We start from the raw sequence: 23,667 nt of genomic DNA, 5'->3' as shown, positions 1-23,667 counted from the left end.
AAGAACCTTAAATAGCAGAAGATGTGAACGTGTGATAGAGTTACGGTAATAATATTTTCACGGGAGTCTTTTTTTTTTTAATCACATACAGCTACTTAGATCCAAACATGGAAGCATGTCTCCGCTTACCTGTGAAATACATGTGGAGATATACTAGTTGCTATTTCAATTTTCACAAACCAAACATATAAATGGATAGGTACGAATAAGATGAGAAATAAATTAGAATGGATGTATATAGACGGAAATATCCTAGATCTAAATACCATAAAACAGGGAGCCATAATTATTACCCACATCATTAGTGGCCATTTATTGACCTAGAAGGGTTGAAATGCTGAGCTGGTAGTGCTGTATTTCAAGTGTGCAGCCAAGTGACTCATTTGTGGCACTGAGCACGAGCACTACTTCTAGAGGATTGTGAGTTACTTTTCACAATCAGACTTTGCCCTAGAGCAACAGAGAGAAAAAGAAGACAAATGAAAACAAAAGGTAACAAAGACAGAAAAACAGTGGCAAAGTTAGAAAGCAGGAATGCACTTGTAAGAGAGCAAAAAGGATACAGGATGAGTATAGTGGTGGAATGAGGCTAAGAAGGGAGTCTGGGCTATTTGCAATGATAGCATTTCGCAGCACCAGCGGAAGCACTTCCAAGAAAAGCATTGGACCACTGTATTTGTTATATTTTAAATTTTTACAAATGAAGTAGAGGTGTTACCACCGGGTGACACACAGATCTGATCAGCAAGCACTTTATTCACTGAGCTATCTGTGCGACTTTATCCAGGCATTACTGAAGAACGCAGCAGTTCAAGCTAAGGTTGGAAGCCAGTGCTTTGCCTTTCAAACGTTTCATGTTTGACTTTCTCCCCAGATCCGGACATTTGTCTGAAGTCGGGGACTGGAGGTTTGAGGAGAAATGCTGAAACGTGTTTTTACATAGGATTGTTGTATGTATTTCAAAGAGCGGCTGTGTGACAGCGGGAAGAAGCGCTGAAGGAGGGGGTTAGGCGCTACAAAGTCAGAATTGGATTTTATCAGTGGTGAGGCATGGAGAAGAAAACATGTTGAATGCAGCAAACCATACACGCCCACAGACCCGACAGAGGTGGGCGACTTATGGTTTTTGAAGCCCACAATGGCAATATCATGGCTGTCTCCCGCATAACATTGCCTCCGCTTCTTTATAAGGCAAAGGAGAAATACATTCCCCCCGAATTTTTCATCTCCCACTTTCATATTCCAAAATGTTACCCTGTATGGCAAACATTTTGCAATCACATTACAAACCCTTCTTCGTGTTTTTGCCTGCCATTAAAGTTATTGCATCGAAGCCTCACGTTTAATATTTTTTGTTTGTTTCGCTTCTTATTTGGTTTCCCTGCACCTGAAGAAGTTCGTTTTCAGTGTCCATTTTCTATAGCATGCGCTTTTATACACTGCTGGTTGCAGCAAATCATTAAGGTCGTTTTTAAGAAGCAGCATTCAATGCCTTTCCTTATTAACAGTACAGCTGTTCCTGTCATATTTCCTCAGACAAATGTGAAATTCTAAATTAAGCTCATTGTATTTTAACCCGTCTGCTCTTTATCACGTTTTAGGTAGGAAGGAGCTAATAACAACGCAGCATTCTATTTACATAAATGTTAATAGTAGATCCAAGAGGTTTGTTTACCTATTTGTAGAAACAAATGGTAAAATAAACATATTTCACTTAAAAATACCCCGACTGATACAGAATCACATGGTCTTTTTACCAGCCGCTTATTTATTGTAATTATGATGAAACAGGGTTTTCGTTTGAGAGTATTACTGTTTTATTTTTATGTTTTACTTTTCTTCTGGTTAATTGTTTGAGCTGTGCAGTAGACAAAATGATGGTGATCTACTCCATATTTTTAAATGCTGCCTAATATTCTACTCTACAGAATACGGTAAAATAGAAAAGTTGGAGTGCATTAAAGATATTTTGGTTTTACTGAATATTGTTCGTTGTAATGCCCATAAGAAAAACTGGTGGCTGAATGGTATTGACAGAGACATTAAAAACAGAGCCAGAAACATACTTTGAATGCACATTTCAGTGTTAAGAGGCCAGACTGTATGTATTAAAACTGAAAACTTAATAAAATTCTGTGTGAAAAAAAAAGAGGACAGTTCCCTACTGCAGAAACACAAGATAGGTTTGCCAGCTTTATTCAGTCTGTGTATTTGGTTTTGAACGTACATGTCAATTACAATAGCTATCAGAAGACATTCAGAAGCAGAACTTATGAGCAAAATGGTGTTTACAGGTCTGGTTAATGAAACAAGCATTGACAAAGCCTACCAGTCTGCTCTTCAAAAGCTTGCAATTTGCAAACATATGCATTAAGCATCAAACGAAGTTCTTTGCCAATAGTTTTTACTGATTCTGAGGCAGTATCTCTGATGTTGTGCAGCATTGCCAATGAAACAAGCATTGGTCGCGCGGCCGCGACAATGACACGGCCGCGCGGCCTCGAAAGTGATCGCGGACGCGAACAAGCACGGCGGAGTAAGACACATGGCGGCTGCGCGCGTGCACGCTCACGTGCACACAAGCTTTAGGCCACAGGCAGCACTTGGAAAACCCGCACACAAAATGTGTCATCCAGACCAGCGCATGCGCTGGATCAGGCGAGACCTAAAAACAGGTGATCGAAAAAGCAAAACATCTGGGCGTATTGCTGGGGTAGAACCCAGGGCAACAACATGCAGGAGGGGCTGGGTACAGCAAAAATCCAAGTGATATGAGTCATTACAGTTGAGAGGCTAAACGTATATCTGAGAGACTAGAATAAATTGTGGACTGTATTTCAGCAGGATATGCAGAAGTTGACTCAAGATGAAAATCCTTTTACAAAGGTGTGAGGAGGAAACCCAAATGATGTGCTAATAAAAAACACATGTAGAATTCACTGTAATCAGACTGAAATACGAAAAGAGAGGACAGCAACAAATCAGTCCATCTTCAAAGGACAGCAACAGATCAGTCCATCTTCAACATTCAGACAGTCTGCTACTCAGAGCAGCTCATTTAATCAAAAAACAATAATTTAGGCAGTTGATCATTTCCTTCACATAGGTATGCACAAATTATTAGCTAACTTTGTACCATAGGTATTTTATCAGATTAGTGATAGATTCCATACATCACTGTGTTCCCTAATAATTCCCTAAATGATTCAAGTGTCTTCGAACACTTTATGCCTCATTGAAAAGAAAGTTTTTGCTATTGAAAAAAATTAGAATTTTATACATATGCAATACATACCGAATTTCTTAATAAAGGAGTAGATTCTGATGAAACTGTCCGCTGATTAACATCACTTTTCACAAACAAAAATATGACGGCACTGCAAGAATAACATAAAAATACATTTAAAGTGTGAACAGAAAGAAAAAACGTTATAAAACAGAAAAAATGTTTTTCAAAATTAGGCACTATCACCGTTAGTTCCATCAGTAGCGGCCCGTCCCCTGCCAAAGTGTGTGTGTGGGGGTGGGGAGGTGGGCTGGGGACAAAGGAAAGAGGTGGGGAGGGTTTGGGGGGGCAGAAAAAGAAAATAAACTTACCTTGCTGCTGCTGCCCTCTCCGGTGCATCGCCTCGTCCTTCTTCTGGTCCTGAGCACAGGCTCCCAGCCTGCCCTGCGGCCAATCCTGAAGCTGCTGTCGCATGAGAGCAGCTTCAGGGTTGGCCGGAGTGCTGGCAACTTGCTCTCCCAGGCAGACTAGGAGCCTATGCCTGCTCTCTCCAGCCCCAGCAAACAGCTGAGCCTAGAGAGAGCTTCATTGCGCATGAGGGGTTTGGCCAGCCTGAGACGGCCGGCCAAACCCCTCATGTGCAGTGAATGGAGTGACCACCACTCCCCCACCAGCAGTGTCATCCCCTGGACCCGTCCCCAGGACTCATCCCCTCCTATCCTCCCTTTGGTTGCTCTGCTTCCCTACAGACAACTGCCTCAGTGAGCTGCGTCCACCAACCCTGGGCCTGGCTGCTGCTCACTCTTGCCCCTTTCTCTCGGCTCACTCTGTACTCCTGTGTTCAGCTAGTCCTCTGGTCTCCTCCCAGTTCTCTCTGGCACTCCTTGCTCTCCTCCCTCTGCAGGCTACACTGGAAGAGCCAATCAGTCCCTCTGTTGGACTTGGCCCTTTTTGCAGGGTCATCCCAGGACTTTTTGCCTTCCTCCTGTATTGTCTCTGACCTGTTATTGGTGGTTGTATGACTCTGGACACTTTACCACTGCTGATCAGTGCTAAAGTGCATATGCTCTCTTTTGTAAATTGTGTTATGGATTAGTGATTCCATGATTGGCTTATTTTATTTACTTGTCAGAGCCTTTATAGACTGCACCATGTGTGCCCATGGCCTGTAAATCAAATGCTGCTGGTAGGCTTGCAGCCATCCACATAAGCAGCCTGTAAAATGTGGCCCAGGCCTGCCATTGCAGAGCCTGTATGTAGTCTGGGACTGCCATGTCGACTTGGCAAGTGCACACACTTGCCAGTCCCTAAATCTTCACTTTTCTACAAGTAAGTCACCTCTAAGGTAGGCCCAAGGTACCCCTGCGGGCAGGGTGCATTGTATGTGAAAGGTAGGACAGGCCCTGATGTGTGTGGCATGTCCTGATAGTGAAATCCTGACAATTTTGTTTTTCACTATTGCAAGGCTATCTGTTCCCATAGGCCAGAATGGAGAGTTAGTTTATAACATCTTATAAACATAGATGACCCCAGGAACAAGATTGGAAAATAAAGTTTAGTATGCCGGAACTCAGAATGTAAAAGTGCATCTTTTAGTGAGGGTGATTTTTACATTCTGTGTTTGAAAATACCCCTTTTAGAAACTAGGCATTTTCTTGCCTAACCATCCAGTGTGCCTATGCTAGGTTTGTGTATTGCATTTCTGGCTTGTGAGTGACAGGGGCTGGAGGAGGGCAGAGGCTCCGGCAGTCTGATGAGTCAGGGCTGGGCTGAATGGACCTGGGTAGAATTTAGAGTAGGGGGAGGAGATTTCCTTTCACCTGCCTGGGCCAGGTCTGTTTTCAACAATGTAAAAATAGAGCTATTGCAGCACAACCATGAATAGAATATACGAAGTCAAACTGAATAACCAATAGTAAACACATGCGTTATTAAGAAACAGAAACAGATATATATATATATATCAAAAGATCATCTGTGGAAATCTTCTGTTCAGAAAGTATGAGATGAAAGGTCCATGTTGTTTATGATGCAAAATATTATTTTATTCGATAGCTGTATCAGAATCCAAAAGCGAAAACAGCCAACACGTGTTTCGTCAGTACATTATTGGTACTAAAGACTTTCTCAAGGCTGTAAACAAACAAATAAGGTATAAAAATCTAGATATATAAAAACTTGCATAAAACATATACATTTTGTATTGTAATCCAAAAAGAGGTGCCAAAGAAGTGAAATCGTGAACAGACACTGATCAGGTTCATAAATAGTACCAATGACTGAGAACAGAGGCCAACGTCCCAATTGATGAACGCACCAAAGTGTGAAAAGAAAGTAGATAGTTAACAAGATTGATGTGAACTAACATATGCTAAACATAAAAGAGCGCGTGTCTAGAAAGAGGCGAGAACCATACGAGGAAACAAAGAAAGGACAAAAATTTTAGGGTACACATGAGGAAGAAAAGTGTACCAGTAGACTAACATAGGCTACACTATTATGTGAGTAGACTAACAAGGTAATAAATCCTAAATGTAGAGGGTAAATAATATAGTAGAAAACGAAAGAGAGAAGAATCAGAAGTCTAGAATAGCGACTCCTAGAAAAATATAGATATATAAATCACATACCTATATAAGAAAATTGCGTGCAATGGAGTCCAAAGGTTAGATACGAAGCACATAAGGTGTGGCTCGAGTCAAGTAAAACGAGAGCGTCAAGGATATCTAGTGAAAAAGCATATAAATCAAATTGATCTTGGTCTAACTACATAATTAAAGCAATATGTATATAAGTATATCGCAAAAGTCGGATAACACAAGGATGTCAAATGTAGAGATAACCATAAGTGGCCACATATACAATATGATGATCCATAAAAGAGTACACCAACAATGCCCAAACTAAAGAAAAAGGATATACTAGGTCCCGAAGTCGATAGAAACCTAGTAATGGCGGAGACGTGCCCAAATGGGCACAGAAATCCATTGTTACGGTGTAATTGTCCTAATGTTAATTAAAACCCAAAACCAATGTCTTACTCAAAACAACAACTCACCTATAAAGTATCGACAAAACCTTAATACAGGAGTAGAGGGTCAGTAGATGATGTCCATACAGTACAATAACATCTAAAAACAAAATGAGCCATAAGTAAGAGAAAAGCGGGGGTCCCAATATAACTAGTAACCATACTGTTAGTAACGGAAGTGGACCAAACAACGACTCACCATAAGTAAGAGACGGGAGACATTCTCCAAAGGCGTGCGCTTGATAACGCTCCACAGGAAGCAAAGTCAGACCAAGAAACGCCATATTTGGTGGACTCGTATAGTGAACCTAATCACATGATCTGGGCTGAGAGCCACCGGGCAGGGAAATAGAGGAAGAGAACGGACTAGTGTGTGGGAAGCCAGCGCCATTGTATAGTGGCTAGTGTATGTAACAAAACTAATGCCGAGATAATGTATACAGTCCCGAAATCGAGATCTCCTCGGACTAGTGTAATGGCAAATGTGGCCACATGTTCACACGCACCCACTGTAACTTTATTCTAATAGTTTTGAAGGACGGGCCGTTAGATAGAGAGACGGGCGCCATCTTGTAGTGGTTAGTGCAACAAGAAAAAATGTAAATTATCCAATCAAAATAAAAGAATGGAGATGTATAACCAAGTAAACCTTGTATTATAGTCGATGTGTTGGCAGGTATTGCACAAAATAATACTAGGATCGATGATTTAAAAATCCAATATTAATATAATAGGGATTATATACAGGAAGAGGAGACAAAAAAATCCCCACGAACCATTAAATGCAGATTGTCAATGTTGCAAGTAAACCATATTAGTTAGGATGTTAGTATGTAAGACGGTGGAGTGTGAGAAGGTTGGAAATAACATATCAATAACTGATTATGAGTAAAGGTCCAAGCTATAAATGTCATAGAAGACCTAAAGTAACAAGAATGCCTAATGTAATTAGAATAAACACTCAGAAGGTTTCAATGAAAAAGGCAAGTGTAAAGAAAGAGAATGATACTAAGGCTCAGGATGAGTATGTCTATTAGTACCTATGATGATAAGTGTAGAACGTAGTCTAGATAGACACCAGAGCAATGAGACACATAGAAGAAAAGGAAGTGTGAATCAATAGCCATATGCTCCTAAAGACAAAACTAATATGCGAATCGGCATATGGTACATGATAACACATATAGTAAATAGAAGCAACAGCAATACAATATTATTTTGAGAAACTCTGTAGATACTAGATTGTTGCAGTCTGTAAATACAGAGTTCTAGGTCACACACTGTATACATAAAGAACTTTCCAATGTAAAGTGATAACATTTTTCAACTTGTATTATCCCTGTGCTGGCAAATTAGTAAACAACAAAGATAAGACAGAAAAAACATAGGATGAAAGCACATGATCAATCCCGTAGGAATACATGTAGTTCTCTATCTATGTTCAACCCATGATCTACTGATCTCAGTTTAATAAGCCACATGGCTTCTAATTTTCTAAGGGCTGAGGTTTTGTCTCCACCCCTGGGGTTATCTTGTATTGCAGCAATACCATGAAATTTTAAGCCCAGTAGTTCCGTAGATTTATGTTCGGTATTATAGTGAACGGCTAAAGGGGAATTCATACTGTTATTTCGTATGGCTCGAATGTGTTCTTGTACTCGATCTTTGAGGGCTCTTATGGTACTTCCCACGTAAATAAGATTACATTTGCACACAATACAGTATACAACATATTTGGTGTTGTAGTTAATACACTGCGTGATGTTATGTGTTTGGCCAGTGTTGTAGCTAAAACTCGTAATTTTATTGTGGGCTAACTGACATATGTTGCACATTGAACATTTGTAGAAGCCTTTCGGTTTAGCCGGTAACCAGGTCAGGGCTGATTCATTTTTGATAGGCTGTTTGTTGGTAGAATTTAAGATGTTCCTTAAAGTGTTACCCCTTACATATGTAACCAGAGGTTTATTCCTGAGATAAGGATCCAAGTCATGATCTAATCGAAGTAAATGCCAATGTTTATGAAGAGTACGGAATACCTCATTACTATGTGTGTGAAATCGTGTGATGATAGCCACTTTTTTTCTACAAGATTTGTTGACATTGCTTGATTTGTACTTCAGTAGATCTGTGCGTTTTTTGTTATTGATCCTGGTGTGTGCTCTATCAAGTGTATCCTTGTCATAGCCTCTAGTAGAGAAACATTTCTTTAGATTTGTGATTTCTTGTTGAAAAATCTGATCCGTGCTACAATTTCTCCTTATGCGTGTCATCTCACCATAGGGAATTGACCTAATTTGTACAGTTGGGTGAGCACTAGTTGCATGTAGGACGGAGTTGCAGGCCGTCTTCTTGCAAAATAACCTGGATTCCAGTTTGCCATTCTCTACATACAGTGTGACATCTAAGAAGTCAATTCGTTCTTTATTAGAACTGTGTGTAAAACTAAGATTGTACTCATTGGTGTTAATGTGGGTAGTGAAATCATGTAGGTCAATGTCACTTCCTCTCCAAATCATAAGAATGTCGTCGATAAAGCGACCCCAGTAAACAATAGAATTGGTGAGGTGAGATGGACAGGATCTCCAAATGTGTTGCTGTTCAAATAGACCCATATAGATATTGGCGAAGGAAGGCGAAAATTTGGCTCCCATAGCCACCCCCAGATGTTGTCTGTACCAAGTGTCACGATGTTTAAAGTAGTTGTTATCCAGGGTTAACCTAGTGAGTTCAATCAACATTTTGGTATGTTCATATAGAGTAGCATCCCTTTTGGACAGAAAATATGTAAGGGCTTCCATGCCCTTGTCCAACGGAATGCTAGTATATAGCGCATTTACATCTAGTGTTACAAAGGTTAAGTCATCCTGCCAGATAAAATTTTCCAATTTGTTCAGTAGGTCTTTAGTGTCCTCAATAAAAGCTGGTAGTTGGCGCACTATTGGTTGGAGATAGATGTCAATAAATTCTGAAATGTGTTCCATGGGTCCCCCAATACCCGAAATAATGGGTCTCCCAGGTGGTGATGTAAGATTTTTGTGGATCTTGTGCAGAATATACAGATATGCTATTCTGGGTGAGGGGGTGAACAAGTATTTGGCTTCCATGTTCGATAACAGTCCTTCAGATTGCCAATATTTTAATGTACTCTCGACTAGTTTATTGATTACTGGCAATGGATTGTGAGCGATCTTGGTATATGCCTTGTTATCAGATAACTGTCTCTCTATTTCACCATAGTAATCAGCATTATCCATGAGGACAATATTGCCTCCCTTGTCGGCCTCCTTAATGGTTATATCAGTATTTTTAGCTAGGTTAAAGAGAGCCGTTCTTTCTTGAGTTGACAAATTGTCTCTATGTCTATTAGGAGTGCGTAGTAACTTGTCCTCGAGTTTGTACAAATCAGAGGTGACTGCTTTATAAAAGCAATCTATTAGATTGTCTGGAGCTAACATAGGGGTGAATGTAGATTTCATCTTTAAGCCACTATCAGTTTGTAAATTAGTGGTTATGTTTAGATCATCCAATATCATTCCAATACTGGGAGTCATGTCCAAACTTTCATCAAGGGACAGGAGCATTTGTATATTATTTATGTCTTCAATAGTTTGTCCACTCTTGGCAGATGTATATATAGGTAACGGACACAGTTTGGTCTGATTGTCAAAGAATTTTTTTAATTTCAATTTGCGAATAAATTTGAATAAATCAATGTGGATTTGGGTGAAGTCAGGTCTCGACTTGGGACAAAAACTTAATCCCTTTTTCAACACTATTGTCTCAGCATTATCCAATGTTAATTTAGACAGATTAATGATCGACACATCCTCTTCAATGCTGGTTATAGAGCTATTAACAAACGATTCACTGGTGATCATGGAGAGTCTATTGTCATCACTCAATTCCTCTGTACGCGTGATGCCGATCTTGTAATTCTTTTGCTGTTTTCTGAGTCTGTTTTTGAGCCCCCCTCACCTGGTTCTCTTCTTCCTACTTGTTTTGGGTTGTTGAACCCCAACCTTGTTCCCTTTCTGTATCTCTCTAGTTCTGATAAAAAAGAAGATGTTCCTGGAGCAGTGTTTGCATTACACAGTGATGTAGATGCTGTCTCACTTCTTACATCACTGATATCACTAGCAGTGCTAGAGAGATCGGAATCAGTTACTGTTATGTGGGTATCAGATCTCTTGGTATCCAAATCTTTAATACCAGCTCTGGGCCTCTCCTCATCAAATTTCTTCGCAAATGTGAAGATGCGACCATTTTTATAGTCGTTTTCATCCCTCTTCAGTTTGCGTATTTTTTTATCTCGAATATATGTTTGGTGTGTGTTAAGTACCTCTTTCAGTATTTTAAAGTTTTTATCTGTTGCCTCAACTAAATTCAATTTCTTGATTTCCTCCTCAATCTGTTCTATTTCCTCTAATAGTTTCGCTCTCTTTCTTTCTGCATGTCGGATTAATAAATCCATCATACCAAAAGAAGATGAGGATATCAGATTCTCCCACTCTAGAAGGAGATCTGGATCAAGATCCTCAAATGTTGGGAATATGATAACTCTTAAGCCTCTTGGTACCTGTTTTATCTCAATGTATTTCTTAAGAGTGGTGAGGTCCCACCACCTCGAGAGTTCTGATTTGCGGAGTCTCTCCAATTTGACAAACAGTTGTTTCAAACCTTGAGGTTTGACCTCAGTTATAGGTTTTTTGGTGGACTTGAATGCCCTGTTCACTAAAAATGTCATTAAATAATTTGTCCCTTTCATCGTCAAAACCTGCCATGATGTGAAAAAAGTGTAATAGTATCCAAATGAACTTTCAATCGGATCACGCCTCAAAGGAATTGAGTGCTGGTCACCACCAAACTGAAAACAAATGAGGAAGGGTAGTGGTGTTCCTAAAAAGGAAAAGACCTGCACATCAAAAAACACACAGTTATATACAATTAAGTAAATGGCGTCAAACAGTTGGTTGTATAATCATAATAGATTTGGGTGCTTAACTAGCTACAGGCACTCACTACCCAAAAGTGCCAATAAGGCAGATGTAAAGTCTGCCTATGTATCATGTAAAAATAGAGCTATTGCAGCACAACCATGAATAGTATATACGAAGTCAAACTGAATAACCAATAGTAAACACATGCGTTATTCAGAAACAGATATATATATATATATATCAAAAGATCATCTGTGGAAATCTTCTGTTCAGAAAGTATGAGATGAAAGGTCCATGTTGTTTATGATGCAAAATATTCTTTTATTCGATAGCTGTATCAGAATCCAAAAGCGAAAACAGCAAACACGTGTTTCGTCAGTACATTATGGGTACTAAAGACTTTCTCAAGGCTGTAAACAAACAAATAAGGTATAAAAATCTAGATATATAAAAACTTGCATAAACCATATACATTTTGTATTGTAATTCAAAAAAAGGTGCCAAAGAAGTGAAATCGTGAACAGACACCGATCAGGTTTATAAATAGTACCAATGACTGAGAACAGAGGCCAACGTCCCAATTGATGAACGCACCAAAGTGTGAAAAGAAAATAGATATTTAACAAGATTGATGTGAACTAACATATGCTAAACATAAAAGAGCGCGTGTCTAGAAAGAGGAGAGAACCATACGAGGAAAAAAAGAAAGGACAAAAATTTTAGGGTACAAATGAGGAAGAAAAGTGTACCAGTGGACTAACATAGGCTACACTATTATGTGAGTAGACTAACAAGGTAATAAATCCTAAATGTAGAGAGTAAATAATATAGTAGAAAACGAAAGAGAGAAGAATCAGAAGTCTAGAATAGCGACTCCTAGAAAAATATAGATATATAAATCACATACCTATATAAGAAAATTGCGTGCAATGGAGTCCAAAGGTTAGATACGAAGCACATAAGGTGTGGCTCGAGTCAAGTAAAACGAGAGCGTCAAGGATATCTAGTGAAAAAGCATATAAATCAAATTGATCTTGGTCTAACTACATAATTAAAGCAATATGTATATAAGTATATCGCAAAAGTCGGATAACACAAGGATGTCAAATGTAGAGATAACCATAAGTGGCAACGTATACAATATGATGATCCATAAAAGAGTACACCAACAATGCCCAAACTAAAGAAAAAGGATATACTAGGTCCCGAAGTCGATAGAAACCTAGTAATGGCGGAGACGTGCCCAAATGGGCACAGAAATCCATTGTTACGGTGTAATTGTCCTAATATTAATTAAAACCCAAAACCAATGTCTTACTCAAAACAACAACTCACCTATAAAGTATCGACAAAACCTTAATACAGGAGTAGAGGGTCAGTAGATGATGTCCATACAGTACAATAACATCTAAAAACAAAATGAGCCATAAGTAAGAGAAAAGCGGGGGTCCCAATATAACTAGTAACCATACTGTTAGTAACGGAAGTGGACCAAACAACGACTCACCATAAGTAAGAGACGGGAGACATTCTCCAAAGGCGTGCGCTTGATAACGCTCCACAGGAAGCAAAGTCAGACCAAGAAACGCCATGTTTGGTGGACTCATATAGTGAACCTAATCACATGATCTGGGCTGAGGGCCACGGGGCAGGGAAATAGAGGAAGAGAACGGACTAGTGTGTGGGAAGCCAGCGCCATTGTATAGTGGCTAGTGTATGTAACAAAACTAATGCCGAGATAATGTATACAGTCTCAAAATCGAGATCTCCTCGGACTAGTGTAATGGCAAATGTGGCCACATGTTCACACGCACCCACTGTAACTTTATTCTAATAGTTTTGAAGGACGGGCCGTTAGATAGAGAGACGGGCGCCATCTTGTAGTGGTTAGTGCAACAAGAAAAAATGTAAATTATCCAATCAAAATAAAAGAATGGAGATGTATAACCAAGTAAACCTTGTATTATAGTCGATGCGTTGGCAGGTATTGCACAAAATAATACTAGGATCGATCATTTAAAAATCCAATATTAATATAATAGGGATTATATACAGGAAGAGGAGACAAAAAAATCCCCACGAACCATTAAATGCAGATCGTCAATGTTGTAAGTAAACCATATTAGTAAATCTAAATTCACCAAAAATATATTGGAGAACCGAATCTCGAGAGGAGGATGTTAGTATGTAAGACGGTGGAGTGTGAGAAGGTTGGAAATAACATATCAATAACTGATTATGAGTAAAGGTCCAAGCTATAAATGTCATAGAAGACCTAAAGTAACAAGAATGCCTAATGTAATTAGAATAAACACTCAGAAGGTTTAGTTTGCCATTACACTAGTCCGAGGAGATCTCGATTTCGGGACTGCATACATTATCTCGGCATTAGTTTTGTTACATACACTAGCCACTATACAATGGCGCTGGCTTCCCACACACTAGTCCGTTCTCTTCCTCTATTTCCCTGCCCGGTGGCCCTCAGCCCAGATCATGTGATTAGGTTCACTATATGAGTCCACCAAACATGGCGTTTCTTGGTCTGACTTTGCTTCCTGTGGAGCGTTATCAAGCGCACGCCTTTGGAGAATGTCTCCCGTCTCTTACTTATGGTGAGTCGTTGTTTGGTCCACTTCCGTTACTAACAGTATGGTTACTAGTTATATTGGGACCCCCGCTTTTCTCTTACTTATGGCTCATTTTGTTTTTAGATGTTATTGTACTGTATGGACATCATCTACTGATCCTCTACTCCTGTATTAAGGTTTTGTCGATACTTTATAGGTGAGTTGTTGTTTTGAGTAAGACATTGGTTTTGGGTTTTAATTAACATTAGGACAATTACACCGTAAAAATTGATTTCTGTGCCCATTTGGGCACGTCTCCGCCATTACTAGGTTTCTATCGACTTCGGGACCTAGTATATCCTTTTTCTTTAGTTTGGGCATTGTTGGTGTACTCTTTTATGGATCATCATATTGTATACGTGGCCACTTATGGTTATCTCTACATTTGACATCCTTGTGTTATCCGACTTTTGCGATATACTTATATACATATTGCTTTAATTATGTAGTTAGACCAAGATCAATTTGATTTATATGCTTTTTCACTAGATATCCTTGACGCTCTCGTTTTACTTGACTCGAGCCACACCTTATGTGCTTCGTATCTAACCTTTGGACTCCATTGCACGCAATTTTCTTATATAGGTATGTGATTTATATATCTATATTTTTCTAGGAGTCGCTATTCTAGACTTCTGATTCTTCTCTCTTTCGTTTTCTACTATATTATTTACCCTCTACATTTAGGATTTATTACCTTGTTAGTCTACTCACATAATAGTGTAGCCTATGTTAGTCTACTGGTACACTTTTCTTCCTCATTTGTACCCTAAAATTTTTGTCCTTTCTTTGTTTCCTCGTATGGTTCTCTCCTCTTTCTAGACACGCGCTCTTTTATGTTTAGCATATGTTAGTTCACATCAATCTTGTTAAATATCTATTTTCTTTTCACACTTTGGTGCGTTCATCAATTGGGACGTTGGCCTCTGTTCTCAGTCATTGGTACTATTTATAAACCTGATCGGTGTCTGTTCACGATTTCACTTCTTTGGCACCTCTTTTTGGATTACAATACAAAATGTATATGGTTTATGCAAGTTTTTATATATCTAGATTTTTATACCTTATTTGTTTGTTTACAGCCTTGAGAAAGTCTTTAGTACCAATAATGTACTGACGAAACACGTGTTGGCTGTTTTCGCTTTTGGATTCTGATACAGCTATCGAATAAAAGAATATTTTGCATCATAAACAACATGGACCTTTCATCTCATACTTTCTGAACAGAAGATTTCCACAGATGATCTTTTGTTATATATATATATATATATATATATATGATAACACAAAGGAGATTTCACCGCACTCCCAGAGATGTAAAGATGTCTTTATTATTTAATTATCTTTCCAAAAAGCAGTTCCGTTCACCACAACGCGTTTCAACTACCGTCTTCCTCAGGTGGTGTGTGATTGCCTGCTTGCATTTTGCCACGCCTATAGTTCAGTACCAGGCATTATGGGATTTATAGTTCCTTTCTTGAGGCATGTGATGCCTCTGGGAGTGCGGTGAAATCTCCTTTGTGTTATCCTATGACTGAGGGCATGTGGTCTGCTCCTCAACACCGCACCAGCAGCAGAGCGCGCCGCCTGTGGACCACAATTTGCTCTAAATATATATATATATATATCGGTTTCTGAATAACGCATGTGTTTACTATTGGTTATTCAGTTTGACTTCGTATATACTATTCATGGTTGTGCTGCTATAGCTCTATTTTTACATGTTACATAGGCAGACTTTACATCTGCCTTATTGGCACTTTTGGGTAGTGAGTGCCTGTAGCTAGTTAAGCACCCAAATCTATTATGATCATACAACTAACTGTTTGACGCCATTTACTTAATTGTATATAACTGTGTGTTTTATGATGTGCAGGTCTTTTCCTTTTTAGGAACACCACTACCCTTCCTCATTTGTTTTCAGTTTGGTGGTGACCAGCACTCAATTCCTTTGAGGCGTGACCCGATTGAAAGTTCATTTGGATACTATTATACTTTTTTCACATCATGGCAGGTTTTGACGATGAAAGGGACAAATTATTTAATGACATTTTTTGTGAACAGGGCATTCAGTCCACCAAAAAAACTATAACTGAGGTCAAACCTCAAGGTTTGAAACAACTGTTTGTCAAATTGGAGAGACTCCGCAAATCAGAACTCTCGAGGTGGTGGGACCTCACCACTCTTAAGAAATACATTGAGATAAAACAGGTACCAAGAGGCTTAAGAGTTATCATATTCCCAACATTTGAGGATCTTGATCCAGATCTCCTTCTAGAGTGGCAGAATCTGATATCCTCATCTTCTTTTGGTATGATGGATTTATTAATCCGACATGCAGAAAGAAAGAGAGCGAAACTATTAGAGGAAATAGAACAGATTGAGGAGGAAATCAAGAAATTGAATTTAGTCGAGGCAACAGATAAAAACTTTAAAAATACTGAAAGAGGTACTTAACGCACACCAAACATATATTCGAGATTAAAAAAATACGCAAACTGAAGAGGGATGAAAACGACTATAAAAATGGTTGCATCTTCACATTTGCGAAGAAATTTGATGAGGAGAGGCCCAGAGCTGGTATTAAAGATTTGGATACCAAGAGATCTGATACCCACATAACAGTAACTGATTCTGATCTCTCTAGCACTGCTAGTGATATCAGTGATGTAAGAAGTGAGACAGCATCTACATCACTGTGTAATGCAAACACTGCTCCAGGAACATCTTCTTATTTATCAGAACTAGAGAGATACAGAAAGGGAACCAGGTTGGGGTTCAACAACCCAAAACAAGTAGGAAGAAGAGAACCAGGCGAGGGGGGCTCAAAAACAGACTCAGAAAACAGCAAAAGAATTACAAGATCGGCATCACGCGTACAGAGGAATTGAGTGATGACAATAGACTCTCCATGATCACCAGTGAATCGTTTGTTAATAGCTCTATAACCAACATTGAAGAGGATGTGTCGATCATTAATCTGTCTAAATTAACATTGGATAATGCTGAGACAATAGTGTTGAAAAAGGGATTAAGTTTTTGTCCCAAGTAGAGACCTGACTTCACCCAAATCCACATTGATTTATTCAAATTGTTCGCAAATTGAAATTAAAAAAATTCTTTGACAATCAGACCAAACTGTGTCCGTTACCTATATATACATCTGCCAAGAGTGGACAAACTATTGAAGACATCAATAATATACAAATGCTCCTGTCCCTTGATGAAAGTTTGGACATGACGCCCAGTATTGGAATGATATTGGATGATCTAAACATAACCACTAATTAACAAACATATAGTGGCTTAAAGATGAAATCTACATTCACCCCTATGTTAGCTCCAAACAATCTAATAGATTGCTTTTATAAAGCAGTCTCCTCTGATTTGTACAAACTCGAGGACAAGTTACTACGCACTCCTAATAGACATAGAGACAATTTGTCAACTCAAGAAAGAACGGCTCTCTTTAACCTAGCTAACAATACTGATATAACCATTAAGGAGGCCGACAAGGGAGGCAATATTGTCCTCATGGATAATGCTGATTACTATGGTGAAATAGAGAGACAGTTATCTGATAACAAGGCATATACCAAGATCGCTCACAATCCATTGCCAGTAATCAATAAACTAGTCGAGAGTACATTAAAATATTGGCAATCTGAAGGACTGTTATCGGACATGGAAGCCAAATACTTGTTCACCCCCACACCCAGAATAGCATATCTGTATATTCTGCCCAAGATCCACAAAAATCTTACATCACCACCTGGGAGACCCATTATTTCGGGTATTGGGGGACCCACGGAATACATTTCAGAATTTATTGACATCTATCTCCAACCAATAGTGCGCCAATTACCAGCTTTTATTGAGGACACTAAAGACCTACTGAACAAATTGGAAAATGTTATCTGGCAGGATGACTTAACCTTTGTAACACTAGATGTAAATGCGCTATATACTAGCATTCCGTTGGACAAGGGCATGGAAGCCCTTACATATTTTCTGTCCAAAAGGGATGCTACAATATATGAACATACCAAAATGTTGATTGAACTCACTAGGTTAACCCTGGATAACAACTACTTTAAACATCGTGACACTTGGTACAGACAACATCTGGGGGTGGCTATGGGAGCCAAATTTTCGCCTTCCTTCGCCAATATCAATATGGGTCTATTTGAACAGCAACACATTTGGAGATCCTGTCCATCTCACCTCACCAATTCTATTGTTTACTGGGGTCGCTTTATCGACGACATTCTTATGATTTGGAGAGGAAGTGACATTGACCTACATGATTTCACTACCCACATTAACACCAATGAGTACAATCTTAGTTTTACACACAGTTCTAATAAAGAACGAATTGACTTCTTAGATGTCACACTGTATGTAGAGAATGGCAAACTGGAATCCAGGTTATTTCGCAAGAAGACGGCCTGCAACTCCGTCCTACATGCAACTAGTGCTCACCCAACAGTACAAATTAGGTCAATTCCCTATGCTGAGGTGACACGCATAAGGAGAAATTGTAGCACGGATCAGATTTTTCAACAAGAAATCACAAATCTAAAGAAACGTTTCTCTACTAGAGGCTATGACAAGGATACACTTGATAGAGCACACACCAGGATCAATAACAAAAAACGCACAGATCTACTGAAGTACAAATCAAGCAATGTCAACAAATCTTGTAGAAAAAAAGTGGCTATCATCACACGATTTCACACACATAGTAATGAGGTATTCCGTACTCTTCATAAACATTGTCATTTACTTCGATTAGATCATGACTTGGATCCTTATCTCAGGAATAAACCTCTGGTTACATATGTAAGGGGTAACACTTTAAGGAACATCTTAAATTCTACCAACAAACAGCCTATCAAAAATGAATCAGCCCTGACCTGGTTACCGGCTAAACCGAAAGGTTTCTACAAATGTTCAATGTGCAACATATGTCAGTTTGCCCACAATAAAATTACGAGTTTTAGCTACAACACTGGCCAAACACATAACATCACGCAGTTTATTAACTGCAACACCAAATATGTTGTATACTGTATTGTGTGCAAATGTAATCTTATTTACGTGGGAAGTACCATAAGAGCCCTCAAAGATCGAGTACAAGAACACATTCGAGCCATACGAAATAACAGTATGAATTCCCCTTTAGCCGTTCACTATAATACCGAACATAAATCTACGGAACTACTGGGCTTAAAATTTCATGGTATTGCTGCAATACAAGATAACCCCAGGGGTGGAGACAAAACCTCAGCCCTTAGAAAATTAGAAGCCATGTGGCTTATTAAACTGAGATCAGTAGATCATGGGTTGAACATAGATAGAGAACTACATGTATTCCTATGGGATTGATCATGTGCTTTCATCTTATGTTTTTTCTGTCTTATCTTTGTTGATTACTAATTTGCTAGCACAGGGATAATACAAGTTGAAAAATGTTATCACTTTACATTGGAAAGTTCTTTATGTATACAGTGTGTGACCTAGAACTCTGTATTTACAGACTGCAACAATCTAGTATCTACAGAGTTTCTCAAAATAATATTGTATTGCTGTTGCTTCTATTTACTATATGTGTTATCATGTACCATATGCCGATTCGCATATTAGTTTTGTCTTTAGGAGCATATGGCTATTGATTCACACTTCCTTTTCTTCTATGTGTCTCATTGCTCTGGTGTCTATCTAGACTACGTTCTACACTTATCATCATAGGTTCATAAATGCATGAATTTTTTTTCTATTTATACTAATAGACATACTCATCCTGAGCCTTAGTATCATTCTCTTTCTTTACCCTTGCCTTTTTCATTGAAACCTTCTGAGTGTTTATTCTAATTACATTAGGCATTCTTGTTACTTTAGTCTTCTATGACATTTATAGCTTGGACCTTTACTCATAATCAGTTATTGATATGTTATTTCCAACCTTCTCACACTCCACCGTCTTACATACTAACATCCTCCTCTCGAGATTCGGTTCTCCAATATATTTTTGGTGAATTTAGATTTACTAATATGGTTTACTTACAACATTGACGATCTGCATTTAATGGTTCGTGGGGATTTTTTTGTCTCCTCTTCCTATATATAATCCCTATTATATTAATATTGGATTTTTAAATCATCGATCCTAGTATTATTTTGTGCAATACCTGCCAACGCATCGACTATAATACAAGGTTTACTTGGTTATACATCTCCATTCTTTTATTTTGATTGGATAATTTACATTTTTTCTTGTTGCACTAACCACTACAAGATGGCGCCCGTCTCTCTATCTAACGGCCCGTCCTTCAAAACTATTAGAATAAAGTTACAGTGGGTGCGTGTGGACATGTGGCCACATTTGCCATTACACTAGTCCGAGGAGATCTCGATTTCGGGACTGTATACATTATCTCACAGTGGAGGAGTGTGGCTCAATGGTTAGAGCGGCAGACCCTGAAGCAGAGTTCTGGCCAGGGACCAGGGTTCGATTCCCGCCTCGGCGGGGCTCGGGCTCAATTTCCTCGGACCTGTCTATTCTCGCCTCGGTGCCTATTCTAATCACAGGCCCCACGCTGCAACTCTGGGCAATAGCTTGCTTAGCCTCCACACCGGCCCCAACAGCGCTAAGGATGCCTGGCTTCACCCTGGGGGTGCCCAGTAGTGGAGACTTCACAGGGAAAGCCAGGAGGGGTTCCACAGCGGTATGAGTATCAGCGCCAGGAAACCGCAAAGGCAACACCGCAAGGTGTCCGTCTGGTGACAGTGCGCTCAATAAGTACCTTGACATTTACATTTATCTCGGCATTAGTTTTGTTACATACACTAGCCACTATACAATGGCGCTGGCTTCCCACACACTAGTCCGTTCTCTTCCTCTATTTCCCTGCCCGGTGGCCCTCAGCCCAGATCATGTGATTAGGTTCACTATATGAGTCCACCAAACATGGCGTTTCTTGGTCTGACTTTGCTTCCTGTGGAGCGTTATCAAGCGCACGCCTTTGGAGAATGTCTCCCGTCTCTTACTTATGGTGAGTCGTTGTTTGGTCCACTTCCGTTACTAACAGTATGGTTACTAGTTATATTGGGACCCCCGCTTTTCTCTTACTTATGGCTCATTTTGTTTTTAGATGTTATTGTACTGTATGGACATCATCTACTGACCCTCTACTCCTGTATTAAGGTTTTGTCGATACTTTATAGGTGAGTTGTTGTTTTGAGTAAGACATTGGTTTTGGGTTTTAATTAACATTAGGACAATTACACCGTAACAATGGATTTCTGTGCCCACTTGGGCACGTCTCCGCCATTACTAGGTTTCTATCGACTTCGGGACCTAGTATATCCTTTTTCTTTAGTTTGGGCATTGTTGGTGTACTCTTTTATGGATCATCATATTGTATACGTGGCCACTTATGGTTATCTCTACATTTGACATCCTTGTGTTATCCGACTTTTGCGATATACTTATATACATATTGCTTTAATTATGTAGTTAGACCAAGATCAATTTGATTTATATGCTTTTCCACTAGATATCCTTGACGCTCTCGTTTTACTTGACTCGAGCCACACCTTATGTGCTTCGTATCTAACCTTTGGACTCCATTGCACGCAATTTTCTTATATAGGTATGTGATTTATATATCTATATTTTTCTAGGAGTCGCTATTCTAGACTTCTGATTCTTCTCTCTTTTGTTTTCTACTATATTATTTACCCTCTACATTTAGGATTTATTACCTTGTTAGTCTACTCACATAATAGTGTAGCCTATGTTAGTCTACTGGTACACTTTTCTTCCTCATTTGTACGCTAAAATGTTTGTGCTTTCTTTGTTTCCTCGTATGGTTCTCTCCTCTTTCTAGACACGCGCTCTTTTATGTTTAGCATATGTTAGTTCACATCAATCTTGTTAAATATCTATTTTCTTTTCACACTTTGGTGCGTTCATCAATTGGGACGTTGGCCTCTGTTCTCAGTCATTGGTACTATTTATAAACCTGATCGGTGTCTGTTCACGATTTCACTTCTTTGGCACCTCTTTTTGGATTACAATACAAAATGTATATGTTTTATGCAAGTTTTTATATATCTAGATTTTTATACCTTATTTGTTTGTTTACAGCCTTGAGAAAGTCTTTAGTACCAATAATGTACTGACGAAACACGTGTTAGCTGTTTTCGCTTTTGGATTCTGATACAGCTATCGAATAAAATAATATTTTGCATCATAAACAACATGGACCTTTCATCTCATACTTTCTGAACAGAAGATTTCCACAGATGATCTTTTGATATATGTATATATATATATATATATCTGTTTCTGTATAACGCATGTATTTACTATTGGTTATTCAGTTTGACTTCGTATATACTATTCATGGTTGTGCTGCAATAGCTCTATTTTTACATGTTACATAGGCAGACTTTACATCTGCCTTATTGGCACTTTTGGGTAGTGAGTGCCTGTAGCTAGTTAAGCACCCAAATCTATTATGATCATACAACCAACTGTTTGACGCCATTTACTTAATTTATATAACTGTGTGTTTTTTGATGTGCAGGTCTTTTCCTTTTTAGGAACACCACTACCCTTCCTCATTTGTTTTCTGTTTTCAACAATGTCGTCTCCACCTACTGCCAGGAAGCTGCACCAGAGAGGACAGAACTGTTTTTGGCTGAGTACAGACCCTCTATGCCTTCAGAGAACAAAGGATTTGTGTGTATAAAAAGTGGGAGCCAGACCCCAGAAATTTAGATCTCTTCTGGGAATCAAGAGGAACCTTTGCCAAGGAGAAGAGCCGGAGAAGCTGAGGAGGAATACTGGCCCTGTGCTGTTTGCTCTCTGGGGTTGGCCTGCAGTGGCTGCTTGCTGCCAAGGAAAGGAGAAAAAGGAAATAGGACTTTGCTGTTTGCTTTGTCACCTGCTTGAAGAAAAGATCTTCAAGGGCTTGGAACTGAGCTTGCCTCCTGTTCTGAAGTCTCAGGCACACCAAGACGTCACCACCAGCTCCCCTGAATTTCCTTGCTGGGAATTTCAACCTGCAAAGAGGTGCCTGCTGCTGTTTAGGACCTCTAGAGACTGTTTGTTGCTGGGAGCTGGAAGATCGACGCAACGAGGAAGAACCGTGCCGCATCCACACCGATTCTTGATGCATCGCCGAGCTACGGAGAAGACGTGTGCCACATCCGCACCTGGTCCCGACGTATTGCCAAATCACGGAGAAGAAGCGTGCCGCTTCCACATGGGTCTCGACGCATCGCCAAGAAAACCGTCGCAGCACCTGCCGTGCAGCTGCAAACGTTCACGCATCGTACCCGATTGTCGCATCGCACTGCCATTTTGTCGCATCGCACCGTCGCCCCACATCGAGGTGCCATCTTGTCGCATCGTAACCGGGACACAGTAAGAAACAGGCGCATCCCCCTGCTCTCGGGTAAGGAACAGACACATCGCCTCCACTGAAGCAAGGAACTGACGCATCACCTTACCTGCGACCCTTTTGTTTGTTTTGCAGGACGCATCTAAGGTACTTTGTGAGAAAAGTGTTGCATTTACAACTTGCATTGAACTGAACTATTTCTACCATTTAAGAGCCTTAGGTTGGATACTGTATTATGGATTTGTTTGGTCTTGTTTTGGTTTAGATAAAGATTACTTATTTTTTCTAAACTGGTCTGGTGTCCATTTGTAGTGTTTTCCCTGTATTACTGTATGTGTTCATAAATTCTTCACACACTGCCTCTGAGATAAGCCTGTCTAGTCGTGCCAAGCTACCAAGGGGGTGAACAGGGGTTATTTTAGGAGTGTAC

General features: G+C 39.4%; 1 protein-coding gene across 2 annotated transcripts in view; it reads right to left on the bottom strand.

Moving 5' to 3' along the window:
* Positions 1-23,667, bottom strand: part of TMEM144 (transmembrane protein 144) — a 240,369-nt gene that overhangs the window by 162,952 nt on the left and 53,750 nt on the right. For both annotated transcript variants that reach the window (XM_085641726.1, XM_085641727.1), the window contains one exon: positions 3,296-3,377. In XM_085641726.1, coding sequence (XP_085497852.1) covers positions 3,296-3,377 — 82 coding nt within the window. The remainder of the gene's footprint in view (positions 1-3,295; positions 3,378-23,667) is intronic.

The sequence above is a fragment of the Triturus cristatus genome, chromosome 2_2, assembly GCF_964204655.1.
Source record: "Triturus cristatus chromosome 2_2, aTriCri1.1, whole genome shotgun sequence".
NCBI lineage: Eukaryota > Metazoa > Chordata > Amphibia > Caudata > Salamandridae > Triturus > Triturus cristatus.
Note: the sequence above shows the minus strand (reverse complement) of the source record. Positions and strands in the feature narration are given on the sequence as shown.